The following is a 21528-nucleotide window of genomic DNA, read 5'->3' as shown; positions in this document are numbered from 1 at the left end:
ACTTGTAACGTAATATATAAAATAAACAAAGTAAAAATTAAAAACAAACGTTTACGTAAGTTTTGTCCCGTAACCAAATTAGGAATTCTGTAAATTTTAGCTGATAAACTTTTATATACTTACCTGGGAATGAAGTCATTTAATAACAGTTACTCTGAACAGTTTAATATTAATTCTTTAACGAATATTCACCTTTATTTCATTTATTGTAGTTTGTTTTTGTCAGCGACCTTGAACATAAGCTTGTTTGTTTTGTTGTTGTAAAAACTCACCTGGGTTTCCCTTTTTCAATATTTTCTTCGATGACTCTGTTAAATTAACCTTGGCAGTTCAATGTTAAACAACTGGTCTGTTCTTTAATTTCGGACATAAATACAGAAGTTACAAAGAAAAAGTAGTAGTAGTGGGTGAATGTTCTGTTGGTGATGAAGTTTTGTGTTAAGGTGAATAGTTATTATTTTTTATGTATGATTGATAAATGATAACAGTATAAATTAGCATGTCTGGTGCAAATCATTTGTTCTTTAATGCAAATTTCTATTAAATAGAAACTAAATTAGTAGAAAACAAGGGCGAAATAGATAGTCAACGGTTGTGATTATTGATTATTTTTTCAAACGCTTTATAGTAAAAAAAAAATCATAAAAAACTTTGCAACTTTTGGATAAAAGCATAACAAAAGTTATGTTTTATGTAGCGGCTATATAAAATGTGATGAATAGGGTAGTTTTTACTTACAATGTGTTTGTTAGAAGCTAATAAGTACGTAAGTTTAATAGCTTTAAGTGATCCAGTATTAGATAATATTATTAATATTGTAGTTTATTGTAACTTCCCCTTTTCAATATTTTGTTACCTACGTAAATAATAATAATTTATTCTCCAACCATTAGTTGGATACGCTAGATAGATTTGCATAATTTTAAGAAATAAAATTTAAAATTTACTTTCCACATTTTCTACAGAATTGAACATCATAAAAAATTTTCTCTACTACGCAACACTAATTTAATTCACAATTTACGAGCTGTAAAGTATTTTCAGATATTCAATATTTTTTTTAAATCTGTGGTGTTCCTTTTCATAAAGGCTAACGTAGTATAAGCCATTTTACAGAACTGTTTGATACAGGGAACAAATGGCAAAGAACTGTCCAAAGTAACACGGAGGTGCTGAATTTGTTACATTTTTTTAGTACTGTATTCTCTATAAAATATTCTAAATTAATTACATTATTAGTCAGTATATGGGAAAATGTCATTGCCTTACATTTACATACGAGTACGTTACATCATAATTTGATTACTTCTACAACATCTTCTAGAATAATCTAGAAAAATGTTCATTGTTTATGTTTTGAAAGGCACATAGTTTTATGGTATACGTTATCGGCAGGAACGACTGAAGTTAATAAACTCTCGTTAAACGATCAAAGACAAATTTAAAAAAATCCATGGCTGACTTTGTTCGTGTTTTTTATTAATATCTCGGTAAAATGACAGATAGGACATAACACTTGTTAAAACTGTAAAATTGGGTGGTGGAAACTTATATTTTAAAATAACAAGTATGTAAAGGAGGGTGTTCAATTAAAAAAGTCACCAAGTTGGTGTTGTTTTTTGTATAGAACAAAACTTAGTGAACGGCGCATGTGTTTTATTAAACCACATTGTTATACAATTTACACATTTGTTAGACTTTTTGAAAATGTTAATTTTAATATAAAAAAAGTCAGCTGTCATATAGATTAAATTTTAGGTTTATTGCATACTTCATAATCATAATGTTCACAAAAATCAGCGTCAACTTGATGACTTTTTCAACAAGATTTATTTAAAAATATTTTGGAAAGATTTTATTAATTTTTAAAATAAGAAATTTCTGTTAGCAGTTTACCATCTGCACAATAATTTTAAAATACACATGAAATTTAGAAGTAATCTTATAGATCTAATAAGTTTCTAACACTTAAAAAATAAACAGACAGACAGATAAATCAACTACAATTATAGAATAATTGGGATGGGAAAATCGCTTTTTTATTGTTTATAAATTGTGAAATTTGGCAGTTACACCGATAAAATTATGCTCTTCCGTTTTCCTCATCATTAAATCAACTAAATTTTTATTGAAGCTCATAGTTCGTGCTCCGCGTTATAAGTTAGTGTGGTTGAAAACTGTGGATTCTGCGTTTATATTTCAAAATTTAGAATTGAAGATTGCATTTTTTATTAGTTCGTTGCAGATTTAACAATATTTTTCGTATTGATTATGACGATTGTCTGCTTTGTTGCTCGATTTAAAATGTCAAATGTCAGTGAGGAATATTATCACCGGGGAGTAACCCATAGGCGTGTGAGCCTTGGACCGCGAATATCGAGGCCGGGAGTTTATGTTGACGATCATTGTTCTGAAAATTTGCCTTAAAGCTTATCGCCTTACCCTTGCAATAGATTTACAAATATGAGGAAACCAAAGGTGATCTATAAACCACCAAATCACTAAATAAGTGAAGATGTACCTAGAACACGCGTGTGATATTTTTTATTGCGGAAAAACTGTCTGTCAGGTAAATAATGCGAATAACCGCGCTTAGTTACGTTGACTAATATCTTGGTGCTCCAAGAATTTATTCGCATGCGTCCGATCCTGCTTGTGGGAGTGTAAATGATTTATTTCTTGCTTCGGATTTTGTTTGCCTTACTGGATTGAACGTTTACAGTACATATTAAAAACTGCAATTAGCTGATGTAATTCAGGAGAGTCAGTACCTTTGAAATTAACTGTAATGTTTCAAATATTTAAGCCATTTCGTTTATTGCTCCTTTATAAAAAGGCTTAATAGTAATGAGTTTCATCAAAAAGTTTTGCGTATTAAATATTCAGGAGAGCAGGAAAAAATAAAATTCCATTTCATCATTCTGTGCCCGCAGAAAGCCGTGGGTTACACCGTTTCGTTATAAAAATGCCTGAAGGATTATATAAAAATTTTTACGTATAAAAAATCGCCTTTTTTACCATACTTATTGACTTTTTTTTATCAGTAAGAGAAACTGTTAACTAAGTACTAAGGTAAGTATATATGATTTAAAGTTGGATACGAATACAAGGCAGTTTTACTTTTGTTTTATATTTCAATTTGAATACGACCAAAAAATGTTGAGAAAATGATAGACATTTGAGTCCGTACTTTGTCTACTAAGTATTAGGAAACTTGCAGAAAACAAAATAAACTCCAGGCTGAATAAATTACCACTTCTTTATAGAATCGTTAATACGCACTTTACTCGAGTAAAATATATTTGCATTGTATGGTATAACGCCAAACGACGGCAGTATTGTCAGGTGTTCATTGTTTTTAAAAGTTAGTACTTATCATATTTCAGTTTGTCACTTGGTAAATTGTTTATAACATCAAATTTTACATGCAATATCCAGTGTTAGTCATTCATATGTAGTTACCATATTCTGCAGAGAGATATGATTCCAGCTTCCTGAGTTTCTGTGGAGTGTATTAAGCCTTCGTATACTTATAAACAGAAATCAATAGTTATTTGAAGGAACCACTTTAACCTCCCAATTTCATTCGGGATTTTACGATTATTATTGAGTTTTCGAACGTTTAATACGTTTTCTGAAGAACTTCTATAGAAGCAGTTCTCTTCCATTTCCGACTTCTTAAGGGACTGATGTAATTTGTTCAGGATTACTAAGAGTTCGATTTTTATTCCACAGAGGGGAGATTTATAACTACGAAGTATCAATTATTTTAATTAAAAAAAAATCGAATCTTGTGTGAAACAAATTAACTAGAACTAGGGACGATTTTTTTAAGTTAAAACGTTTTATATTTTTATCTCTAATATTTAATTCACGCGGGTGAATATATATTTTGTATTATATTATCACCATATTTACTCTTATGCCAGTATGTTCAACCTGAAGAATGAATCAAGTGAAATAACTTTCAAGTGGTATTTCAATTTATTTCAGTTATACAGTTATTGAGTCGGAGAGTTAAGTTCTACAAACAAAACCTAAAACAATAGGAGCTATAACCAATGAAATATATACATAACATATTTGTCGACATCAGTCCGCAAAGTGACACGTTTCTCCACATGATTGTACAGTGCTGTTTTTTAACTCTGGTCATAGCGATTTACGTACTGAAAACTTTATGTTGTATTAATAAGTTTTCTAGTAAGGATGTTCAATTGAAATTTGGCATACTATTAGACTAATAGAGTGGTATTTTATAAATTAGATTCATTTTATTTTTTCCTAAAGAACAAAATAGTTACGGAATTACAATAAGATATTTATTAAATTCACCGCATGGCTTGCCAATGTCATATTTTTGACATAAGTTAATATTGTACAAAAGTCAAGTAGTAATCATTAAATAATTTTACCAGGAATCGGTCGATCCGGAAATTCTGGCTCAAACTTATTATGATAAATCCTAAATGAAAGATGTGACAAATTTAACTTTTTCTTTCATTGTGGAAGCGTTGTGTGTTAAGTATATATCAGTCACATTAACTGATACTTGAAAACAATGCTTTAATAGATTCTCTTAAGGATTGCTTTGTGAGCTGGTATTCCTGATTTCATAATGTGGCAGAATTTAAATTTAACATATAATTGACACTTGTCACTGTGAAATGATTTTCATATTATTTCTGCAGCATTGCGAAATCTTGAATCCCTAATTGGAGATTCGTATGTAACGAAAATTTTCATTTTGTCTCAACTTGATTTACATAATAATATGCAAACCTGCTCAGCTGTTCAGAAGAACCCAGAATAATAAGGAGGGAAAAATGAGAAAACAAATGTTATGTTTTTTAATTCAACATTAAACTTGACCTTTGTTGAAGCTCGATATTCGACGGTAACTTGCATGACTGCTAGTTAAGGCCGTTAAAATAACTAGATTTAGATTTTTTTATTTTTAATTTTGATGACTTTTTTAAATAAAGGTATTGTTTCCTTAATCAAAAATTATACAAAAAACATGCTTTTCAAGTTTACTATTAAAAATCTGAACATATTCAACAGAAAGAACACCTCTCAAGTTGGTTTTCGTATTTTACTGTAATTACACTAGTTTACAAGGTTTTATATCCAAAAACAAAAATAGTTGAATCTAAAGGATTTGGGTTCGGGAAATTCAAATCTGAAAGCAGAAAAAATCCATCACGTCAGGTTTTTGAGATATTTATATAAACATACCCCGTATTTCTTTTCTTTTAGACAACTCTTGTAATTTTTTTATTTTTAAATATATATGAACATATAGTTCTTTGAGCAAATTTGTATCATTTTAAAAGATCATTTACGTAAATAAATAACATGAGTCAATTTTTCAAGCTAGATTGTCATCAATCTTTTATTTAAAATTTTTCAAGTATTGATTTTAGAATAATTGGTTGCTTTTGATTTTTCTACGGGAAGTGATAATAAAAATGTGAGATTGGCCTCACAAAGATCTTTTAAAATGATACAAATTTGCTCAAAGAAGTATAGGTTTATCTTTAAGAATAAAGAAGTTACAGGGGTTGTATCAAATAAAAGCAACACCCAGTAAATATTATAAACATTATGACTGAAAATTAAAAATGATTAACACTTTCTTTTATTGGCAGTACTGTCAGTTTCCCTTATAATAGACCAACAGTAACACATTTTCATCCCAAAAACCTTGATACCTTCTTTTTAAGCATATTTGAACAGGTCTTCCAGCTTTAGGTACTATAATTTTACCACAAACGTAAGAAAACTGATTTCCACTTACTTTGCACAATCTCGAAGACATTTTTTATGCGACATGGTGCATTAACATGAATCAGTTTAACACTAACAAGAAGGTAAAAGCAAAGTTCATTATTTTGGATTTATAAAAAAACCTGACGTGATAGGGATTATCCGTTTTTGGATTTGTTATCAGTAAGTAATTTAGAAGTAGAAAATATTTTTTTTATTTTTGGATACGAAAAAAAGTTTAAATTTGTAAACTAGTGTTATTATTCATTATTGTAAATGTGCAATTATAGGTATCACTCAAATTTTTGTGAATATATTTAAATTTACGAATACATAAAAAACTGTGTGGTATTTGGGTATTACATAAAAAGAAATATTTCGCCAGAGTTGCGCATATCATTTTTTTTATTTGCAAAAAGTGTATTGTTTGACACTTTAGATTAGTTAATATGAAATAATTAAGTTAATATTTTTCAGATGGCCGGTGCTTCAGTCCTTTTTGTTATTAGCTTGATGACTTTGCAAGGATCGATCACGTCAGCTTTAGAGTTACACTCTCCGTGTCCTGATCTTTTCCATTACGATTCTGCAGATCACCCCAACCAATGGACTGGAACTGTAACCTTACTGTCAGATTCCGAACTTCATGGCGTTTGGCTTCGACTTATTTTTGATAAAAAGTTAGAAGAACTTAATGCTGGCGTAAGTTTAATGTTGCTGTGATTTGGGAATTTGATTTTGACACTTTATGTGGAGTTTATCGTTTCCTAAATTACTAACTAAGGGACAAACATCTGAAGACAGTCACTCTAGTTCATTTTATAATAACTTAATAACATTAATAATGATAATCTTTATAGTCCGGTGGAACATGTTCCACTTGTAGGAAAACTACCTAGTATCACCTAAAAGTAAGCACAATTTAATTTTTAATTAATTTAATTATTATAAATTAAATTAATTATTATAAATTAAATTAATTATGCACCTATTTCTTTTGCTTTCGCTGGCAATTAGCGTTACAAGAGAAATGAATTAGGGCAACTATTAATCCTGAACTTACGGTTTATTAAATATGTTTAGTAGTTTAATAATAAATAAACTGCATATTTAGTAGTAGATTTCATTATTTTCTTATTTTTTTATAAAAGTATAATTTTCACATTAATAACATGGTAAAATATTCTAAATTTCTTAATATTTAATATTAAAAAAAACAGTTTTGTCAAAATATACAGAACACATTGTGTTTTCTTTTGCATAACATAAGATATTTAGTTTTTTTTTCTTCAGTTAAACCATCATTTGTTCTATTTCTGTAGTGGTGTTTATACCCGACGTTGATATTTAGTATTTTTTCACAATCAAGTAGGGTGACGTAACATTGGTTGCATACTCCAATGTATTAATGTATGTTTTTTCAACTGCACATGGGGATTAAGCTCTTACTTACGTACTTCGTACTTTCATATGTTAAACAAGTCCCGGTATAGAAATATACTTAATTTTTAGGGTGATTTTGGAGAAATAATTGCGTCCGAAAACAAAAAAGAATACTTAATAAAAAATCGCAATTTTGTGTTAAAAGCCGGAAAACCAAGGCTAATCGAAATAATTGTCAAGTATGAAGGAGATAAAATTCCCCTTTTAACTGAATATCGATTGAATGCCAAAATGGTCTGCTCTTCACAAGAAAGGTGAGTATTTAAAAGACCCTTTGTTATTTATGTAAACGTTAATAGTAATTATAGTTTTAATATATGTTTATTTATTCGTAGTTTAGTGCAACAACTTTCTAGAAGTTTTGTTGTTGTTTCACCTCTCTACAATTCAATTAAAACACAAACCATGTGAAGCGACTCTAAAATTGGATAATATGCAAATTTTGGTCAAATGTGTGTTGCTCGCAGTTTACCTAGCAACTTATGAAATTAACAGAAACTATCCCTAACTGAGCATAGAATATCTAAATATTAAACTAATTAAATCCATTGATTTGGTAAATTACATATTTAAAATAATGAAGGTATTACACAATTTTTAATATTATTATATTAAATTATATATTTATTTATTGTACATTTTCATTTAGGTGAATTAAGTAAACAAATATCCTGAGAATCAATAAAAAATATATGTTTGTGTCGCGATGCCGACACTATTATATGCGTCATATTTGCAACGTACTAAATTAAGCTTTCCTTAGTCAAGCGTTCTCAAGACTCTTGCGGAATTTAATCTGGGATACCTGTATGTAGGCTTATACGAAATTGCGTAATACAATAAAATATTAATTTCTTGCACTATGGTTTTGAACGTAACTCAGTAATAAAAATAATGTTGTTATAGACAATAGTAACACTGTTAATAATGAAGAAAATTAATAATATAAGAAAGGAATAAAACCCAACCAAAAAATAAATCAAAATTTTGGAAATAAGTAAGCAGCAACATAAGTTGAAAAATAAAGAACTTTCTCTTCTTTTTTTTCATTTCGTCAATTTAGTTATGGTTACGATGGATTTATAGCAATCTCATTATATTACATTATTTATGGTTTCATGTTGGCGAGATGTTACATTCATTACATTATTCTGAAATACATATCTGTTACTTAAATGAACTATGAACTCTAATAAAATGTATAACACATTTTGTCTATTCGTATCGTAATTTGTCAATTACAACATAGTTTACTTGACATATACAAATGCTGCTACGTTATGAACGAAAATCTTATGTTATAAATGTTACCTAGCTAAGAGTTTTGGGAATCCTCGTTTTTAAGAAACGTTTTTAACGACATTTTTCAGTTGTTCTTTTCAAATGTTACATTTTCAGTTAAGGAAAAAGTTGTGAAATATCTGTAGTTTTTGAAATTAGTTATTTTATTCTAATTAAAATTTTACTTAAAATTTGCCTAAATAAGTTCGAGAATTTTATAAAAATAGGTTTGGATGCATAAGTCTATACTTTCTGAGAATGTTCATACAAAAAATATAATTAGCAACTCGAATTGTATAGCAGTTACCATATAGTTAAATTATACACTCGTACATAAACCGTGTTTCTACCGCGCACGTTTTTTGATTTTCTAATAGAGCTAGTAAAACATCCAAATGACATCAAATCGGTTCGTTAATAGCCGAAAGGGGTTCTGCTGAAATAGATCTGGTGTTATTTAAATCGGTAAGATTGGTAGCCATGACGAGAAATGTCAGGTGAATGTCAGTGGCAAATGTCAAATTAAAATTTCCCGTATTTCGGGAGGCGTAAGGACTTCACTAACTTCTTCACAAGACATTTTAACCAAATTTAACATACAAAAACTCGAATTGATTCGAATTACAGTTGTTGTGGAAATTGGAACTTCAAATATTTCGTGGTTTGTGTCCGACCAACCCATCACCAACCACGACAAAATTCCCCAGATTTAAATTTTGTGAAAAAACGTGCGCGGTAGAAAAAATAGTATAAATAATTTGTTCATAAGGCCATTGTGGCACTCATCCTTTATATAACTCGCGGCTTCGCCGCTCGTTCTGTAAACTTGGATTCGTGCCTTATTATTTGCCTTATGAAACTCGTTCTTTCACATACTATTTTCTACTTCTGTTTAATAATATACGCATTATTACATCTTTTGTAATTTTATTAATAATAGTATCCATTTTTCTACACCATGAAATATGGATTCATATTTCGCTGCCTTCACCCAATCACGGGGAATTTCATATTTCACGGGTAAAACGTTGAGCGAATAAGAAAAAACCTAATTACTAACAACGATTATTTTATATAAGCACAGGTGATTGTGCTGCTTTGTTAGTATTTTTACGTGATTTTTTCTTTATTTGGGAGTAGAAAAAGTATAGTATTGTTACGTTCGACGGGCGAATAATTAATCGGCGTAAGTAAAACTCAACAATTTATTTCTTAATAACTGATATTTACACGACTAACTATTGCAACGATTATGTACAGAAATTATTCCGCTAGCTCGAATGAATCCTGGTTCCCGACAGTGGCCTGTATTTAAATCCCCGCGTGCCTCTCGATGGATCCAGAACGCTGCATCGAGAGTTTTCTGGACGCCGCAATCGAGACTTCCGGTAACCCGCTGGAGGCTTGTCTTTATGCGAGCGCTGCCTGGGTGACGTCATCCACGATGCGTCATTATCACCGTAAAAGAAAGCTCGGGAACCCATAGGCGTCGTACCGGGGCGGAGTATGGGTTTATTTCGTAACAGTATTATATTCGCCATTATAGCCATTATTCACTTAGATTAGTTGCTTCGTGAATAAAGGCTATTATAATTGTTCTCATAAATAATAATAAATTATTTTAGAAGTTGTGATTATGTAATATACTACAACAAATTCTTAGAAAAACTGTGATTTTTTAAACTTTGGCTCTAAGAGTGTGAAAAGGTGTGACATTTTTAAAAAAATTTAACATTGCAAGTGTTGGCTTTAAAAATATTTTAAACAGGTGAAGTCATCCACAAAAGGCCAATGCTGTATATGACTCTGTATAAAAATAAGTAACCTATTTCCTATTTTGCAATAATTTAATAAAATTCACAGTAACAATTTTAAAAATTGATGTTTATTGTCTTAATAAAATTTACATGTTCTAGCTATATTTTTCTACAAATCGTGTATGAAAATCTCTAAATTTTTCTAACATTGTTTTTAACTTGTCCACAGGCATTAATATAGTGGTCCGAAAATGATAAGTACCTGGGTCTTGCCCAAATCCAGAACCAGGAATAATGCATATTCCTGTGTGTTCTAGAAGATCAAAAGCATAAAACACATCAGGATGTTTCTTCTGCTTTTCTGCTTCCTCAATTGCTTTTGGTGGAAGTTTAATTTGTGGAAAAGCATACATTGCTCCCTGCACTGGGTTACAACTAAAACCTTTGAATGTATTAAATGTTTCCGATATAAGTTTGGCTTTTATCCTTAAAGATTCAAGAACAGTTGTTTTTTCTTGGATAAACTGGTTATAGCTAGGCTCTCCTTCTTTCGGTGAATTTACGACAATGTCCGTAGTAACTTGTCCCAAAACTGTGGGACATAAACTTGTAGTAATTGCTTTGAATAACATTTTTTTCACTTCTGGATCCATATTGATAATTTCTACGAATCCTGCTCTAATGCCACACTCTCCCATATAACCTTTAGAGCATGACATAAAACTGGCTACTTCCATTTCACTGTATGGCTTACCCATTTCTTTCATGACTTTCTTAAATGAAAAAAATTGTGATTCCGGGTCATATATGTTGTACTGGTACACCTCATCTGCAAGTATGAACAATCTTTCTTTATAGGCAAATTTGATTATTTCTTGTACGTTATTTTTGGTCAGTACTTGTCCAGTAGGATTACCGGGATTTATAACTACAATTGCTCGTGGATGTGAAAATGCCCTAGATTGATTTACTGCCGTCTGCAATTCCGACATGTCAAGACCCCAGTTGTTCGATTCATCTAAGTAATATCCAATTGGGATCATATCATATTCTGTTAGAGTTGCTGCATACAGAGGGTATTCCGGAATTGGAGTCATGACTCCTGACTTTAAACCACTACTTTGATATATCATCAGTTTTAAAATATCTTTGATACCAGGACTAGCTCCTGAAGTTAAAATAATATCCTGCCAATCAGAAGGAATACCTCCGTCCCGTTTTTGGATATATTCTGCTACATGTTTTCTAATAAGTTCGATACCAGGAGAGTCGGTATAGGATCCTACTGAACTTCCTCTACATGCGTCCAAAAGCTGTTTAGCTCGTTCTTTGGCGTCCGATGGAAACTGAGCTTCGTTAAACAATTTTGGATAAGTTACAAGAGCAAGAACCTGCCGTATGAAAGTAATGGGTATCTGTCCCATTGCATGACAGTCACCAAGGTTTGCTCTTATTACTTCAGTGAATGGCTTTTTGACACCGTTTTGGAGTTCTTTTTCAATTTCCGTAGCCCGAATGAGGACTGCTCCTCTAACTGCATATTCTATTACTGGAATTTGAGGATTAATATTTTTCATTGTTAAAGTGCGATTTACAGGAGTAGATGTTTTTTGACAGCTGCTTACGGTAATTCTTCTTGTTTGAATGGACACATTACAGTTAATTCTGGGCGTGAATTTTCTGGATACAAAAGATTTTACAGTCAAAAAATTACTAAACAATGTTTCCGATAGTAGATTGACTAGGGCCTCCATTATCTGACAAAGGCTGAGTTATATTTTTAACGTGAAAACAATTCTACCTCTGAGTTAGAATGCATACCGTATTTAAATTGCTATTTTCCTCTAACTGCTGCTTTATAACTTACAAATTTGTTTAATGACACAACTGTGTTTGCTTGACAGTAGTCATGACAAGGAAATTTTGATAATGGTAATTTTAATGACAAGTAAATTTGCATTACAAAATTTATTTCACTATCGGTATACATTATAAACCTTCAAAAATAAAAGATATATAAATTAAGGTTTCAAATAGTTTTCGCATATATTTAGGTCACCATTACTTCAGGTTTATCACGGATTAGGCTCCATACTTGTATTTTACTCTATATGACTAATTCTACAGCTTTACTGAAGGTTTATAAGAAGTTCTGATGTAACAGGGATAAACTATAAAATTCTATTCAGGATTGTCATTTCAACAAAAAACTCCATATCGTTGTTCTAAGGTGGTTAACAGAATTGTTTTCTGGTCTTTAAGCCGTTAGGTACTGCCAGTCTTCAGATTTCGATATTTAATAAGTCTCGATAGGATCTGTTACACTTTCAAACTAATATTATTTTTAGGGGAATTTTGTTGTCTACTATACAGCTTTAAATTTTTTTTGTTTTTCTTGTTGACGGAAATTGTTTTAGTGTTTTTCCATTTTCGTTCAAATTCCACTTAAATTTCAAGGATTGCAATAAAGTGTTTTCTAAATATTTAATCGGTTCCACTTATTTTAGCGACGGCGACGTTATGTAAATATTCACCGTAGCTTAAAATGTAAAAAAAGAACTTAGTATAGTAAAGTGACTTTTAAAAATAAGCTTTGAATTATACACTGTAAAAATAAAAACTGGTTGCAACATACTGCGAATATTAAATAACAAAAACAACAATGTATTTATGTACGCTTGGTACTGTAGAAAAAAAGTGAGGCAAAATGACACTGAGTCAAGGCGAGGTACCCTCAGTATTTCATAATTGAGTATATTATACTAAAATATATCTTGTTATATATTAGACTCACTCACTAGGGAGTGTGAAAAACCGCATGTTTGTAATTTCTAAAAGTAAAATTAGACTATTATATCAAATAAATTTCCAAATAAAAGTAAAGAACGCAAAAGAAAATAGACAACGTTCAATATATGTATTTAGAAAAATAAAACATATGGGTTATTCCACCTTCTCTCCTTACCAGATATGGCTGATTATTTTTATGCAAACCTGCACTTTATTTTACTTTCTCCTGTATTTTGCACTGTGAGTAATCTTTGGCATAATCAACCTATAAAAACATACACACATACAATACTAATTTTAGAACAGAAATATGGAATTTTAATATATATTTTACTAGCACTGTGTTTACTTCTTTATCAAAATAAACGTATATTTCAGCAGCTTCGGGCAGCTCTTCTCGGGAGACTTAAACAATAAAGATTTCTTGGCTTCTATCACGTCTCAGTCGGAACCTTCCGCTTATAAAGAATTCGAGGGTTGTGGAACGGCTCCCTTGTTGGCAAATCGTGAACCTGCAAATGAAAAGGCGCAAGATGGACAATGGCCCTGGCAAGGAGCTATTTACATTCAGAATAATAAAGGAGAAAAATATATCTGCGGAGCTACACTCATATCGTCCAAACACGTTTTAACTCCTGCCCATTGTGTGACTTATCAGAAATCTGAATTGGCTGTGCCTGTTCGTCAGTTGACGGTTTATCTCGGAAAATATAGCCATAATCGAGATGACGAGGGCAAGGATATTCAGAAATTAGGAGTGGAGAGAATCTTTTTGCATCCTGGATATCGCGCAGAGCAGCTGTTAAACGATTTATCCATTATTCAGTTGAATAAACCTGTTATTATTGGCGATTATGTTAGACCAATTTGTTTGAGGCAGTTTGCGAACAAAATGGAAGGACTTTTGGTGGGTTATGGGATTAACAGAGATAGAATGGGGGATTTGACTCAAACGAAAGTAAATGTACTCGAAGCAGAAAAATGTTTGGAGAAAAATCTTAATCTGAAGAGCATATTGACTGACAATGTCATTTGCGCCAATTATGCAGAGGGTAAGATAATTTTTACGTTAATATGTTAATAAATGAGTAGGTGTTATTTAAAATAAATATTACAACTTTTGAGTATTTTTGGACTAACAAATACATTAGGATAGGGTTATATTTGCTAAATAATACTCAATAAAAATGTTACTGTGAGTGTTTAATATATATTTCTATACTTTGCAAGAACTAATTTCAGAAAATTTTGTGCTTTCAGATGGTACTCAGTGTGTAGGAGACTCAGGAAGTAGTTTAGCATCACTTCGTGGCGGAAACAAACCAGTTTGGGAGTTAAATGGTTTGGTTACAGTTGGAATTGCTCTTCAAGATAAACATGAATGCAATCATGCAAGCAGAATTCTTCTTCTGAATGTTGATAACTACTTAAAATGGATTCAAATGATTTTGTCTTAAGATAAATTAGTTTGTAATAATTATTTCTTTTAACAGTACTGATGATAACTTTTACTTTTGATAGTGTCCTAAAGACAGTTTATAGTTTTATAATCGTATGCATTAAACTTTGTAAAAAAATTCTTATTGTGTAACTTTTCAATGAAATTTTTTGTTGTCACATTAAAAAGCATAAAAAACGATAGATATTTATTTTATTAAGAGTTTAAGTGATACGTTATGTGACGGAGTATGAACGATTAAACGCCGAATGATAGCGAGAGATGAGTTGTTGTTCTTTTTATTCATACGGCCTAAGATGCTCGACTCTGTTATTTGTAAGGATTGTCACAAAATTTTGCTCCGAACAGTGTGGACAAAAATTTACATGCTAAAAACATGTTTGAAGTTGCATAAAAATATTGATATCTCCAGGTATGTATGTGGCTATTAAAATAATTTTTTTAACGAAAATTTTGTTTTCTATAGATTCGGAAAGGGTTTTACGTTTCTGAAGAGAAAATCGGAATGTTTTAAGCTTAAAGAAAGCAAACATACTAAAAACAGAGCAAATAACAAAATTTCTTCTAGTAACTCCAGATGATCATTTTTTGCTTGAAAAAGTTTTTTTCATATTCGGAATTTTTGTTGTAACTTTTTAATCGAACAACCTCATCAAGTTCCAGCAGCTGTACAAACCATAATGACCAGAATGAAAAGTTTTCCGGGAAATTTGTCATTTCTGCTAGTACTAAAGTAATTACTCTTTCAGTTTTAATAATTGTTCTCACGCCACATAGTTTTTTTTTTCTTTTAAATGTTATTGTACTTTAATGTTAATTAAACTTTAATACAACTTTTTGTTGGAGATATAACAGCCATGGTTGTTATCGGTGATATATCAATCCAGCAGACAGTGCTGTTATAACAAAATAACAGATAGGTATTATGAAAACGGATTGCCGGTCCATTTGTAGTTTATAATAGTATATACGCCTTGCTCTATGCAGCAGTTTTAACGAAATCTAATCCTGATTTTTTTCAACATTTACGCTAGCTTATGGATATATTTGATCTTTATTCTGTCCGCACATTAATTATTGTGTCTATTCTAAAAGTTTCTTGTTTTAATTTTGATGCCTTTATTGAGTTACCATTAACGTATGCTTACTATCCAGAAATATTAAATAATAATGATAATAGTCTCGTTACTATATATTTTTTATTGAAATTCTAAAAAAAATCCTTTAAAATACATGTTTTCTCTTATAACTAGCGAGAGCTAATATGTATCAAATGGTGGATGGCCGTAAGCTTCGTACATTTGATCCCACAATTCCATACTTGACTTTTCTGGAAACTGTTTGAGAGTCAGTTCACTTCCTATGTCCAAATAAGTAAAATTAGTATCAGTTTTTTCCCAGATCACTTCTAAAGTAGTAAAGTATTTGTCAGGTGTAGGATTTCTGAAAAAATCATTAACAAAAATAGCTTCTAAGTTAAACTGTATTTTGTATACCCAGTCTTTGCAAAATCTGTCCACATAGTCGTCATTCTTCTTCTTGTAAGAACATCCAGATCAGAAGGAGTAAACTTCGATTTCCATAAGTATCCTAATTCTTCACTGTGACCCACACCTTTGAAATATTTTTAGCATTAACAAATATGTGTGTATGTATTTTTTTCTAATTTACCAGGTTGTGTTCTATTAGTAAAACCCCATAATCCTCCCTCGTATGAAAATTTGTAAAAATATACCGGTACATGTTTCGAGACTTGTCGAACATACTCTCGAACTGGCCTTGCAAATAGGTCATCGCTAAGGTACTACAAAATTTTCGAAAATAAGTAGGTATATATTTTGCATTTAATACCCAAAAATCTACCTTCATTAGTTTACGGTCTGAAAACGCAATCAAATTATTACCGAAATAAAAATCTTTCACATATGATGCTGCTGCACTTTTCTTGTTTTCATCTATATTCAGATCAAATGGTAATAATCTAGCGTGGTTAAAATCATACTGTAAGAGATATATTTTAAACAAAGCTGAAAAATATAAATAAGATTGTCTTAACATGTAACAAATGTGCAAAGATTACTTCCAAAGTTAAAAGTACCCTCTAATGAGTTAAAGCCAACAATACAAGGCACTTTATTGAAGTTTCCATCTAATAATAATTGGTGACTCTTTTTGGAAAAAAAGGCATTACTATGTTCAGGTTCTATAACAGGACCTAGCATAAATCCGTTTCTGGGATCATTACTCAAGTATTGCTGGAAAAAAAACCAAATATGTATTTTTTCGATAGTAAGACAAACTAAAATTAGATAAGTAAATCTTACCCATGCCACAGCCCCTGCAGCTTTTGCTTGTAGTTCAGAGGAATTAATTAGCCTTAACCCGTCGACAATTTTTTGATAATTAGACGTATCGAGTGACAAATCTTCAGCAATTTTTTTTACCACTACAGGTACACGTCTGCTAAAAGCCCAAGAACTTAGCGATACTCCTGATTCCATTATAGCTCTATGGAATAATCCTATAAAATTGGTGACAATATTAGCACAGGTAAAAAAAAATAGTGTATTAATAGATTGTAAATATTTCAGGCGCAAACAGTCGGAGAAATACTGTTGTATCTATTATAGCAGTACTCTACCAATAATTTTTAATTAATATCCGTTTTCTTAATACTCCAGTAAACAATTTCCCGTAAATATTCGTATTCAAAAAATGTAGGTACATAATATTAGTGATAAAAATTTATGGAAATTTTTACTTACCCCGAGAAAGCGGAGACTGCATGTGGTAAGAGACAGATGCCGATCCAGCGCTTTGACCAAATAAGGTAACTTTATTTGGATCGCCACCAAAATTCTCAATATTGTCTCTGACCCATTTTAGAGCTAATACTTGATCCTTTAATCCATTATTACCAGGAACTATCATATCTCCGGTACTTAGAAAGCCTAAAATACCTAAACGGTAATTTAAGGTAACTACAACAACATCTTTTTCCAAAAGATAATCTGGTCCGTACAAATCGTACGTAGAATCGCCACCTTCAAACCCACCGCCGTAGATGAAGACCATTGTTGGTAACAATTTTTTGTTATATTTAGAGACCTGAAGTTATTATATTGTTCGTATTGTAACACTTTTTTATATTACTTACTTTTGGAACATAGATATTCACAAATAGGCAGTCTTCAGAGCCCACGGGAGGATTGCCTTGGATACATTTGCTACCATCTTTAGTAGCATCTAAAATGTTTTTCCAATTCTTTTTTGGAACGGGGGGCTGGGGAATAGCTGACATTAAAAACTCGACTTCCAAGAAAGTTAAAAAAAAAACAATTTTCGTGATATTTTACTAGTTTCATTATTTTATTTTATTAACGATTTTCTGAAACTGAGCTATGAAACTACTATTACTAGTCAGGATTAGTTAATATTAGTTTCTCGATGTACGTAGTGTAAGCCCAGATCTAAACTTTATTTTAGGCTGGAAGATATTTCAAAAGTGACCTACGAATTGAAAAAATAAGTTACCGTAAAAATATTGAGTTGATCTTATCTTATTAAAAGAAGCACTGGAAGTGTATTCAACTACAGACCCCGTATTTCTGTGGATTTTTTCATTTAAAAATTTTCTTATTATGTAGACTGAAACTGTTTTTTTTTCTAAATTTAGTGAAAATGCTTATTTCCTGACCTAAGCTCGCTTTCAAATATTTTTGTTTATTATTCCATTAAAAAATGTAGCCAAAATTGCAAAAATGTAAGGAAATAATATACCACAATACTTACTTCAAATCTAAGTTTACCTATCGGTGGTTCGGCGTAAGGAATTCCTCGATAAACATAATAAGTTAAATTTAGCCCAACGGTACTCTGTTCAAGTCCTCGAACCAGACCATTTTTACTTTGAATAAGAAGTCGCGACTATAAATTTTTTAATTATACTTTAATATAATTTTGTTTTCCTTATTAATAAGAAAAATAGCAATGCTTACCGTTTTCTTTTCAGACTGAACAAAAAAAATTATTAAGGAAACATAGAATACACTTTTTACAAAAAACATCTTTCAGGTATAACTTCTCTCTTGCAAGTGTTCAGAAATTTATTTATACATATAGGGGTGACTATTCATGCTGATAACAACAAAAATGATAAGATAAAAGGGAAGTTTATACTGAATAACGAAACATAGGTGGGCCTACACCTGTAGTAACAAGTAACAAAATTAATTACTTATTTATTACTCAGAGGATAGGTCAATCATTCCGAAATGTTTTTAAAAATGGGAACATAACGTCTAAGGGAGCTAAACCGAGATTCTCCATAACCTTGCATTTTCTTATCATCAAAAAGGGAAAGCAAATATTTTATGAATCCATTAAAATATTTTGTGCGTCAGAATCAATAATAGGTAACTGATCAAATAGTTACTTAGTTACGTATGTATTATTATTTGTATCTGTCGATAACACACGTGTGAATGTGTAACTGAATTTCCAAAGAATTTAGAGAGATTTAAAAAGTAATTTGAGTCATTTTTTTCTGTCATACGACATCTTAAAAAAACCTTTAGTCCTCTTTGAATAATAACAAAATATTGCATTTTATCAAATTTTATTTTTACCGTAACAAATGCATAAATTATATGGGTACAGAGCCATTTGGTGTTAGTTCTAAGTATGATGACCCAATTGTTTGTTTGCAACGAAAAATGACACGGAAGGTCTGTAAAAAGCTTTTTCATGTAAGGCTTTTTCACAAAATGGTGTGAATCATGTGGTATTATCTAATGATGAATATTTTCTTTAAATTACAAGTACACCTCTGCATCATGATGTACACGTAGCTCCCCTTCCTTTAAGTGGTTTTTTTTTCGTTTACAACACTCGAACATAACAGCATGAGTGCTAAATGTACACCTCGTCTTTTAATTTACATTTCCTTTTAACAAAATGTCTCCTATGCTGACTAAATTTAGGTTCATCTCAGCAAATAATATTCACTAAATAATAGGTCTTATTATACTAATAACTACCATCTATTTATTTAGTGTTTCTCTTAAGTAAATATTTATACAAACGATATAATTTTCAGACATAATGTATGTACATGATGATATGAAGTAATGGAAATTTTTTAACAATTCGTTTATACCTACTATTCAAATATCCGTTAAATATTTTTTAATGTTTCTTAACAAGTGATTAATTTTAGTAGGTACCCATTTTAATTTCTTCAGAAATTACATATGTTATTAAAGTTATTTTTATTCATTGGTTTAAATGTTCTATGTAATTAATTGTAATTAAACCCAAAGATAGAGTTCAGTAGATCATTTTCTTAACTTTGGTATCATATGTAGAATGAGATAAGCTTTTAAAAGAGGGATCACACTCGACCCCCCATGCCGTTTAAAATGTGTTACCTATATGCCAAAGTTTGAACATTTCAAAGTCACAACACATCACTGTGAGCTCGATCAGCATCATTTGATTCATAGTTTTTAAATTTTAAAGCTGTACTTCCAACGGTTGGATAACCTTCAAGTTGCCCATAAGTTTGGGTCCTCCCTGCATTTAGTGAGGGTTAGTTTGCAGTTAAAATAACTAAACCCGAATAAACTTTATGTTTATATTTAATTACCTCATAGTTATTTGCCTTCATAAGGAATTTGAAGTGTAACAAAATTTAAAACAATTGTGCATATGTAGTAAATTTTATGTTTGTTTATTTATTGTGTTTTTAAAAATCCCTATATTGCTTGGTTTTATATTAGAGGTTTAAGAAAATGCACTAAAATTTTGTGAACTTAAAGTATGAAAATAAAAACATGCAATTGTACCACCTCTGCACTTATATAATTTATCTAGGAAGGCGTAAGCAGTTATTACTTTGACGTGATGAAAACCATTTTTTAAAAAGACATTATACAGTCGCTGGGAATGGATTTACTACATCAATCATTCACACGCTTATATTATGTTCGTTGAGGTAGAAGCGTATCAGTCGAACCGCATCAGCGTCTCTTCGCCGTCTTCTCGTATAAAAAATCGTTTTCTGAATGTTCGCGAACATAAAATTCCGACGCGTTTCAAACTATGCATAAATTATCCTGAAAGCTTTAAGCTATCCCGTTTCATTTACGGAAAGCTATTCGGAGTGGTTCTTGTGGTTGGTTTTGAACGCCCGCACTATAACCAGGGCATCTACTAATGGACGTTGGAAACTCCAGTTATTTGTGTACGGTAGCACTCACACGTTTAGTTATTTTAAAAAGCATTGGTTAACGTTTCTTACTGTAATTAATTTGTTTCAATTAATTATATATTCTGCATATGGTGGTGATAAATAATGTAATGTAAAAAGGGCAGATACTAGAAACTTTATTTTTTACTAATTGACTATATATATCAACTCTTAAAATTTATTATTAACTGCAGCTCCTTTGTAAATTCAAATTATTTGAACGGCTTTTTAGACTTTGTCAGTTTAAAACTTTGTCGACAACAGATTTTAGCTAACTGCAGCCTGTTCTGTAGATTTTCGAAAGTGATGGTTTTGTGTTTTTATTTTTGGGATCTAATATATATTAACGAAATGTCTGCCTCTTTTTAATAAAGAATTAGGATTTGGAGCTACCAACAGTAGTGGAAATAACACTGACTTTGTTTTTTTTTTTACTTCCCAAAGGCAAACCAAAGAAATATTGAGTAATTGGGACCAGGACGAACAGCTACTTTCATGTTTCGACGTTTCATGACCCATGGAGTAGAGAGTATGAAAAACTAGATTCCCATTTCGGTCTGTCTGTCTGCGGTCTGCCGTCTGTGTCAATTTTTGTTAGACAGATAATCTTCGTAACTATTCTGCACCGATTGTTTTATATGTACGTTAGGAATATCGAATATCATCCCCACCACCAATGGGATAATCATCTCCAAAATCGTGAATCAAAATTTATCCGTTCATACCCTCCAAATAATTGATGATGTCATCTCAAAATAAATAAATCCTATCTAAATATG

General features: G+C 31.0%; 3 protein-coding genes across 6 annotated transcripts; 1 reads left to right on the top strand and 2 right to left on the bottom strand.

Annotated features, from left to right (window-relative positions):
* Positions 1 to 314: 314 nt before the first annotated feature.
* LOC135129171 (prostasin-like) lies at positions 315 to 14619 on the top strand. 2 transcript variants are annotated; one of them, XM_064056281.1, is made up of 5 exons: positions 315 to 443; positions 6247 to 6471; positions 7282 to 7466; positions 13422 to 14092; positions 14301 to 14619. In XM_064056281.1, the coding sequence occupies exons 1-5, from the start codon at positions 426 to 428 to the stop codon at positions 14495 to 14497; spliced, it is 1296 nt and encodes a 431-aa protein (XP_063912351.1). In that variant the 5' UTR covers positions 315 to 425; the 3' UTR covers positions 14498 to 14619. The 2 variants fall into 2 exon arrangements, with proteins under 2 accessions (XP_063912351.1, XP_063912350.1); XM_064056280.1 differs by having other exon boundaries at positions 316 to 443; positions 13419 to 14092.
* LOC135128929 (alanine aminotransferase 1-like) lies at positions 10389 to 12161 on the bottom strand. Of its 3 annotated transcripts, XM_064056007.1 has the most exons (3): positions 12072 to 12161; positions 11005 to 12017; positions 10389 to 10953 (listed from the first exon to the last, which is right to left on the bottom strand). In XM_064056007.1, exons 2-3 carry the CDS (start codon positions 12002 to 12004, stop codon positions 10406 to 10408), a joined length of 1548 nt encoding a protein of 515 aa, XP_063912077.1. In that variant the 5' UTR covers positions 12005 to 12017; positions 12072 to 12161; the 3' UTR covers positions 10389 to 10405. The 3 variants fall into 3 exon arrangements, with proteins under 3 accessions (XP_063912077.1, XP_063912075.1, XP_063912076.1); XM_064056005.1 differs by having other exon boundaries at positions 10389 to 12017; XM_064056006.1 differs by having other exon boundaries at positions 10389 to 12007; positions 12072 to 12158.
* Positions 14620 to 15679: 1060 nt separating the features above from the next.
* Positions 15680 to 18607, bottom strand: LOC135129170 (juvenile hormone esterase-like). Its single transcript, XM_064056279.1, has 10 exons — positions 18498 to 18607; positions 18292 to 18426; positions 17657 to 17782; positions 17265 to 17607; positions 16824 to 17020; positions 16580 to 16754; positions 16363 to 16526; positions 16171 to 16303; positions 15996 to 16113; positions 15680 to 15942 (listed from the first exon to the last, which is right to left on the bottom strand). The coding sequence occupies exons 1-10, from the start codon at positions 18564 to 18566 to the stop codon at positions 15759 to 15761; spliced, it is 1644 nt and encodes a 547-aa protein (XP_063912349.1). The 5' UTR covers positions 18567 to 18607; the 3' UTR covers positions 15680 to 15758.
* Positions 18608 to 21528: the final 2921 nt, after the last annotated feature.

Source organism: Zophobas morio, unplaced genomic scaffold (assembly GCF_036711695.1).
Source record: "Zophobas morio isolate AGI-343-1 ecotype UQ-CSIRO unplaced genomic scaffold, CSIRO_AGI_Zmor_V1 ptg000014l, whole genome shotgun sequence".
Taxonomy (NCBI): domain Eukaryota; kingdom Metazoa; phylum Arthropoda; class Insecta; order Coleoptera; family Tenebrionidae; genus Zophobas; species Zophobas morio.
This window is presented reverse-complemented; position numbering and strand designations above follow the sequence as displayed.

What these genes read in the sequence shown, in the direction of transcription:
- LOC135129171 (XM_064056280.1), top strand. An exon ending in TAGAAGAACTTAATGCTGGC is followed by an intron (nt 6,472 to 7,281) that starts GTAAGTTTAATG and finishes CTTAATTTTTAG; the next exon opens with GGTGATTTTGGAGAAATAAT. An exon ending in GTCTGCTCTTCACAAGAAAG is followed by an intron (nt 7,467 to 13,418) that starts GTGAGTATTTAA and finishes CGTATATTTCAG; the next exon opens with CAGCTTCGGGCAGCTCTTCT.
- LOC135128929 (XM_064056005.1), bottom strand. Translation starts at nt 12,004, where the DNA reads ATGGAGGCCCTAGTCAATCTACTATCGGAAACATTGTTTAGTAATTTT.
- LOC135129170 (XM_064056279.1), bottom strand. Translation starts at nt 18,566, where the DNA reads ATGTTTTTTGTAAAAAGTGTATTCTATGTTTCCTTAATAATTTTTTTT. An exon ending in TTCAGTCTGAAAAGAAAACG is followed by an intron (nt 18,427 to 18,497) that starts GTAAGCATTGCT and finishes AAAAATTTATAG; the next exon opens with TCGCGACTTCTTATTCAAAG. An exon ending in GCAGTCTCCGCTTTCTCGGG is followed by an intron (nt 17,021 to 17,264) that starts GTAAGTAAAAAT and finishes CCAATTTTATAG; the next exon opens with GATTATTCCATAGAGCTATA.